General features: G+C 39.7%; 1 protein-coding gene across 1 annotated transcript in view; it reads right to left on the bottom strand.

The window, feature by feature from the left end:
• Positions 1-7,764, bottom strand: part of sema6bb (sema domain, transmembrane domain (TM), and cytoplasmic domain, (semaphorin) 6Bb) — a gene marked incomplete at its 5' end in the record, with an annotated part of 112,044 nt that overhangs the window by 56,263 nt on the left and 48,017 nt on the right. Inside the window, 3 exon segments of the mRNA XM_014002896.1 lie at positions 291-470; positions 1,407-1,556; positions 1,951-2,082. Coding sequence (XP_013858350.1) covers positions 291-470; positions 1,407-1,556; positions 1,951-2,082 — 462 coding nt within the window.

The raw sequence follows: 7,764 nt of genomic DNA, 5'->3' as shown, positions 1-7,764 counted from the left end.
ATATATATATATAGATATAGTTTTGTTTTTTGACAAATGCCCTTTCTGATGGGCTTGAACCTCAGGTTTACAGAACTACAGCCCCCATAATGTAACAGATTAATATTCACCTGATTGTCAAGAAAACATTTATCTCTCTTTATCAGAAACCTTTTCTGTAGTGTGCAGAAACTGCTACTTTATATTTAAAATGTGCAATAAATGTGCAAACTAATGTTCTTGCATCAAGAACAAATCCATCTTTTTGTTCTTTGAGTCCATTATGTTTTTGTCTTAGTTTGTGGTCTTACTTGTCAGGGTTGAATCCCTCCAGTTCCTCCAGAAAGATGTTGCTGTTAGTGACAGTATTGTCTTGGTTCGGCATGATGAGAAACTTGAGGATGGTCCCTCTGCTCGATCCGAGGTACACAACAGTACGGTTTCTGTAAGGCCCAGCCTCCGTATCCACCACTATCTTATTCAGCTGGTACCTAAGATGCAGAGGACAAACACAGAGTCCTGATTGACGTTATGAAATGATGCGGCTCATTTGGGACTCCCCTGGAGGCCAGTTTACGTTAAGGGCATTAAAACAGATAAGGTTGAACTTATAGTCTTTTTATGTTGGATCAAAAGAGACATTTTGCTTGAGTTTTACAAAGARAAAGGAAAAAAAACTGCTCATCAAATCTCCATAATAAACAAATGTCATTAGACATTTTATATTTATGAAATCAACCAAGCAGATGTCCTGGAACAATAGCAGAGTGTGGCTGAGCCACACAGTTCTGGATAAATGAACCAAAAGAAAACAAACAGAAGACGTTGGGATATTCTAAATTATTTAGTCTTCATGACCCCCTGCTGGTTGGCAAATCAGGGCAACCTCAACAAGAAGGTCCTACAATCTTAAGAACCAGTTCATCCATCCATCCATCCATCCATCCATCCATCCATCCATCCATCCATCCATCCATCCATTTTTATGCAAATAAAACAGAACACATGATTGTAGGAAATGCTGAAAACTGAAAAAAGCCAAATTGATGGTTTTGTAGAACATGAGATGAGTAGTTTTATTACTGCATTTGGTAAAGTGAAAGGACTAGACCACCTTTGTAACAAGATAACACCAATAGAAGATCAGAAGAGCCTTTACAAAAACATTATTTCACAGCATCCAACCGTTACCAAACATACTTACTGTAAGTACACAAAGTAAACATTCTCTTATCAAAATTTACCAAGAGTTTGAAAATAAAAAAACTTTAATTCCTAAATTGTTTCACTGATACAGATGTGATTTCAATTAAATTAAAGTTCTCATACATTCTTAACACCTACATAATTGAAAAATTGAAATAAACAAAAGATTCTGAGTGGCCAACAGTGTGACAGCCTGAACCAGCCTCTGAGCTCAGACTCACCTGACCATGGTCCTGACAATCCAGGGTCGTTGTCCGAGCGATGGCACCGCCTCGTCCATCAGAGGATGCGTCTTGACAAAGTTCAGCATCTCATCAGGGAACGAGTTGGAKGAATTGAACTTAGATCCTTGAATCGCACAGCCACCGGGTCTGGGGACAAGAAGAGAGTTCATCAAAAGAGGTGAACAGAATCTATGTGACGTTAGGCCTCAGTAATAATATATTATTCAAAGGACAGTCTAGACTGTCTGACTCACATAGTCTTTTATTTTCAATAAGACTTGGKCCAAAAGAATATTTCTCTTTTGACTTTATTTGTATCAAGATCTTCCTGCATTTTTTACTCAAAGTGTGGATACTGGGTCTCATTTCACATATAAAATTWAAAAAAGGCCACTGAAAGGAAAATATTCATGTTTGTTCTATTGCTTGAATAAAAAGCTTGGCTGAAAACTCTGCATCAGTATCGTGTTTCMGAACACCATCGTCACTCTTTGATAACAATCTGCACACATGTGTGTGAATTGAATAGCGCCATCTGCACCTTGGCTTTGGGAGGAGCTCGTCTGGAACAGGTGTCCAAATCGACTCTGGTGATTTCTGCTCCTTAAACCTTCCATCAAACACGGCAGCCAGCTGCTCCATGTCAAAGGCGCACACGGCCGAGCCCGGTATGCTGCAGGGACAGACACGAGGAGATGAAGAAGACAGATAAAACTCTTTGAGCCGACACAAAACGACTGTCAGTTTCATGTCAAATATGGCTTTTCTTTCCCAACGGGAGAGAAAAAAGCAACAGACGAACCGATAAAGGTGGAATATACCAGAGATGAAAATTAAATGGTTAAAAAAGAGAGGTTAGATTGTAAAAAGAAAATTGTGAGCCCAGCAAAGAGACATAAAAGCAGCAGAGAAGACAAATTAAATTGAAGCTCATCACATTTTGGCAGCCAGTCCTGGAACATAGAGGAAACTGCAAGTCAGACAGAAATATAGAAAAATAAAGGTTATCATCGTGGCTTTACGATTGGGTCTTTAGCAGATACAACAGCTGTGAAAAAGTTCTGGCCGACATCCCTGGAAAATCAAACAAAGTGGGAAATGAGTCACTCAAAATTCTTTTTTTCTCACTAAAAAAGGGGGAGAAGATCTCGTAAAAGGAAATGAACTCGTGAAAACATTGGAGTAAAAAAGCCCGGTGCACCTCGGAGGCTGTTTGACTAGTCATGAACCCAGCAGCAGGGAGCAGAACATCTGCTCTGAGAAGTATTCAGTGCAGAACATCCCCTCCCTTCACAAACAAATACAAAAGAACCCTTAAAACAAACACAAACACGTTCACACAGTCAGTTTCCTCTGAGCTCCATGCTACAGTTTCTGTGTTTTGGTCACAAAAACATCAGAAAGAAAGAAGTGAAGGGAGTGGTGACAGGATGAGATAAGGAATGAGTTGGGGGAATATTTTCCATATTTCCTACTCCCGTATTATTCTCATCAAGGACTAATTATGTGCGAGTGAAAGCTAGTTGTGAAGTTTTACAAACCAAATTCCACTGAAGTTGATGTATTGTGTAAAACAAATAAAAACAGAACAATATGATTTGCAAATTGTTTTCAACCCAATATTTAACTGAATACCCTACAAAGAAAAGACATTTAATATTCAAACTAAAAAGTGGCAAAAAAAACACTGGGAGAATTAGGAAATGCTCAAAAAACACCTGTTTGGAGCATTTGGCGGAGAAAACTGCGAAGTTCATCCGTTTGAACATTAAGTATCTTGTCTTTGATGTGTATTTAAATGAATATATGTTGAAAAGAATTTGGAAATCATCGTTTTCAGGTTTTCTTTGTTTCACACAACATTCTCACTTCATTGGAATTGGGGTTGTTGTACCACTAACCTGACGTAAACCCCACACAAACTTGCGTTGTTGATTTCCTTATTTCACTGCTGCTTTGGATAAAAGTAAAAATCCAGCTGGTGATTTGAGTGTCTGTGCAGCTTGCCCCCCCAGGACTCTGTATTGAGCTGAGAGGCATTCAAGTTAAGAGGCCCCTTTGAAAGCTGCAGAAGTGTGTGGAAAGAAGGCACCTGTGGGCTGGATTTTGGCTGCAGCGGGGAGCCGTGCTCTCCTGATGTGACATTTGATCAGCCCTGAATGTTTCCACCCCTCCTCTGTGCTCATCATTTGCAGAAATTTACAGGCAGTGATGTGACTCAGCCAGGATGACTGTGTGTGTGTGTGAACAGTGCAGAGKTTCTTTAAGGATTGCAGGTACCAGATGTTTTATGTGACACATCTGTCAGCTATCTCTACCTTCACCCAGTTTTCCTCCCTCTTATCTGTCTCTCTGCAGGTCACTGGGTTTGCCCTGCGCACGACTCTGTGTCTAACAGAAGAAAGCCAAAAAAACCCTCAAGGCTGTTTTTCTCTCTGAATAGTTTCTATTATTCACATATTTTGACTCTGTTCTCCTTCCTCCCACTTGAATGTCTTAATCTGTTATAGCCAAAACATTCATTTAAAGATTCTTACTTGTGATTTAGAATATTGACTTTTTCTSTAGTTTCCTTTGCTTTTTTGTTTTGACTGAGTTAGAGTTACAAGCATTCATTATTAGATGTGTAAGGTGTTTGGATAAGCATCATTTATAGGAGTCTCTGATGGCACGAAATGTTAAGTTCTTAACAGCGACRCAATAAACCGTGGAAATGAGTAAGGCTGGGAAAGAAGACAAGAGTCTGAAAAAGTTAAATTAAATCATATAGATAATAGTCTAAATTATATATGTTGTAGATGCTAGTGTAGATTTTCACTCATCTAGAACATTGTAAAAARCAGGCAAATAAATTGACCTGCAGAATAAATTATGTCTCGCAGTGAAGGGTTGTTGGGGTTTTTGTTTGCCTGGCTCACAGTGAGATGTTTTGGTCCAACACATTCTCATTCCAAACTTGTCTCATATTGATGCTTGTCCAGGTTCCCCCTCTGTCCGGTTKGGTATAACCCCCGATCAGGGTTAATGGTTAATTAATTAATGGGATAGGATGTCCAGGGCCAGTAGAAGTTAAATTTAGAGTTTGGGATGATTAGTTGTCATGCATTTTCTACACTTTTCAAAGATACAACAACGCGCTCCTCCTCCTTGTTCTCATCTCGTCAATAACTGACATGAGGGGGTTATCTGCCACGTCAAAACTGGACGCAGGTCTGAAGAGCATCTTTGATGTGTTTCTGGTCCTTTTGCTTCCCTTCTGTCTTTCTGCGGGACTTGTTGAGTCCAATGGTGTGCTGAATGGTGTTCAAAAGTTCTAATGACAGAAAGTTTGTGTTCCAGTGGGTGATGAGAGTCAAATAGAAAGTACTGATCTTTAAACCTCGATGTTGAAGCTTTCATTTTTGTTTTCACGTTAACCAAACATCCCAAAAGTTCAGCTTGTTGTCGCTGGCATCTTGTGTGATGAACTGGAGGTTGAAATGATTTTACTTCTTTAGCTTGGGTTTTGACCTAGGTGTTGTTCACAGTTCTGAACCAGTTGCTTGTTGTTTTACCTTGAAGGAGTCCAAGACTCTTTTTTTTTCCACTTCCTCCATCTAGAGGTTGGTCACAGTGGGTGATCCCATGGCTCAATCACACTACTGTCTGTAAAAGTGTCTTTGAACTTGAAATAAGTATTGGAATGCCAAACATCCGGCAGAATTCAGAACTGGCCCGATGTAAAATTTGTCCTGTTTGTTTAGTGGATGTTACGTGTCTGGCAGATTGTTTTCTTCCTCCTCTTTCTTTTCTCTATTTTCAGGTTCAGTTTGCAGGCTGGAGCCAATTTGRATCTTTAAAGGCTGATTGGATGAAAGAGTTTCAAACAAACCAACCAGGACTCCACCACACTCTACTTAAGAAGCTCACCTGGAGGTCTGGTGTGGCTTCTTCTCCTCCCTGCTGCAGCTGCTACTGCTGCTGATTGCTTGGTGCACCTGTGCTGCTCCTCCTCCTGTGAAACCTGCTTCATTGTTTAAAGGTTTGTGGTGGGAGTTAAGAGGACTAGGTAAGTTTGGGGTACCCTGTACATTTTTCATCACGTAGGTACCTTTATGTTAAAAACACTAGGTAAGTAGGTTGGTGCCACCCATGTAATGTTTTGGTGAGACCTTTTTTTAGAGAAGTTTATCAGGGTGTTTTTCTTTCTTTGTTTTCTATTTAGACCAGATTGTAGACAGGCCCTGTTTTGTTTTGCTTGTTTCTTTTGTTTGGCACCACACCTAATGGTCCCTTTCTCCCCCACAGTTGTACAGCCTTTTGGAGCAGAGTAAAAAAAAATAAAACTTTTTATACACCTTTGCAGTGACTCTTGTCTATTTATTGTGGTTGTCGTGTTGCTGCCCCTTGTTTAAAAGAAGGGGTCGTAACATGGATATCTTGTTGAAGTTCTGATAGTTTCTACTGCCTCTGATAAGTGAAAAGTGACATCAAAAATGTTTCCTAAAGAAGAGAGTCCAGGCAGGATGGAGAAAAGTTTGAGGAGTGATTTGTGACAAAAGAGTGGCAGCAAAGGTCAAAAGAAAGATTCACCAGAAAGTCAGTGAGACCAGCTGTCTTCTACGGTTTGGAGACAGAGACATGGACAAAGACAGGAGACAGAACTGAAAGTGTCAGAGTTGAAGATGAGGTTCTCCTTGGGAGAGACAAGAATGGAGAAGATTTGGAATGAGAGCATCAGAGATACAGCACAGGTTGAAGGACTGAGAGATAACGTTAGAGAGACCAGACTGAGAGGGTTTGGACATGTCCAGAGGAGGGACAGTGGGTATTTTGGTAGAAGGATGTTAGAGATAAAGCTAAGAAATAAACAATGAGACAGCTGGATGCAGTTGGATAGGACATTGAGGTAGATGGACTGAGGCTAGAGGACAGAGTGAGATGGCAGAGGATGACTCAATGTGGAGATACTTGCAAAGGGAACAGCAGCAAGAAGAAAAACTTCAAACTGGTGCAGCAAGCTGAAAGCAGGTGTGATGAGGCGATGACTCGTATCTCTGGCAAAAACAACTTTAAACTTTTCAAACGTGACATTCTTTCCAGAATCTTCACACTTTCTGACTTCTGCTCTTTTAACCTTTTTCATTATTTTATCATAACTTTACATCATGGATTTTCTTGAAATATATCTCACTTCATCTAAGTTATACTCTTCAAATAACCCAGTTTTTCGAAGTGTTACTTGACCTTTTGCATAAAAAGCCATCGTATAATTTTTTTTGACTTGACTACAGGTAGTCATGTGGATGGATTAAAATCTGTGGAACAGCTCTGGATTTCTCTTGTGACACGACTCTGCTGTCATATACATGCAGTTTTACTTTCCGTACTACTTTCCTCAACACAAGTGACCTTATTACATATTTCTTTGCATAGTCTCTTTGCAGACCCGGGGGGGTCTAGCTTGCACAGCTGTGCTTCCTCCTCTGTGCCACATTTCTCCTGCCTTCCTAAACCTGTTCTCCTCCTGCTTTTTGTTGCTGCACAGTTCTCCCAGAGGAACATCCARCTGTCTAACCCTGTTGCACAAAAACTCACTGCAGCAAAATCAAACAAGGCCTTTTTTCAATTTGCACTGGATTTGGTTTTTTTTTTTTACATGACAAAAATCTTTTGCTTAAAGAAATTAAAACAATTTTCAGTGGTGGGCACAGCTAACCAGAAGRCTAGATTCCCTAACAGCTACTGCTTAAGCCGATTTGCTAATATTTAACATATGGTTTACCATGTGTCAACAAGAACAGTGTGTTATTGCACTCAGACTTTATCTTTTAACACACCACCCTCCAGCATTCAGTTCCTCTCTCTATCACTCTGGCTCAGACCTCTATGGTTTCAGTATTRCAGTCAATAACTAAACTTCAACACAAACCAAACCTAAATGTGTGATGTGACAAACAGAAGTCAGCACAGCTCAAAATGCTTTACAGATCAGAAATATAAGCCGTTACATATTCTTTAAAGGTKAAATTTGAGGAAATTCAGTAAAACCAGGATGCTGAGCTACAGATGACTAAAGCAAGAAGAGAGTGGCCATGGGAGGAGGAAAAGGCATAGAAAAATTGCAGCATTTGAAATTGTGTTTTTGTTGACTTATTTCTTATATTTAAACATTATTAACATTAAAAAAGTGAATATTTTATGCCCTAGCATAAAGACAGTGTGATGTTTCACTTTTCAAATACTTTATAACAAAATCAGTAAATTCTCATTGTCACTGACGTTCCAGATGCAAAGTGTAAGGAACCCTCTCCTCTATGAGATTAATACCAGCTTAACCCCATAAAGTCATGTTCCACAAGATCTTGCAAGAAAT

Source organism: Austrofundulus limnaeus, unplaced genomic scaffold, assembly GCF_001266775.1.
Source record: "Austrofundulus limnaeus strain Quisiro unplaced genomic scaffold, Austrofundulus_limnaeus-1.0 Scaffold15, whole genome shotgun sequence".
NCBI classification, from domain to species: domain Eukaryota; kingdom Metazoa; phylum Chordata; class Actinopteri; order Cyprinodontiformes; family Rivulidae; genus Austrofundulus; species Austrofundulus limnaeus.
The sequence above is the reverse complement of the archived record's forward strand: the minus strand, read 5'-3'. Positions and strand labels throughout refer to the sequence as shown.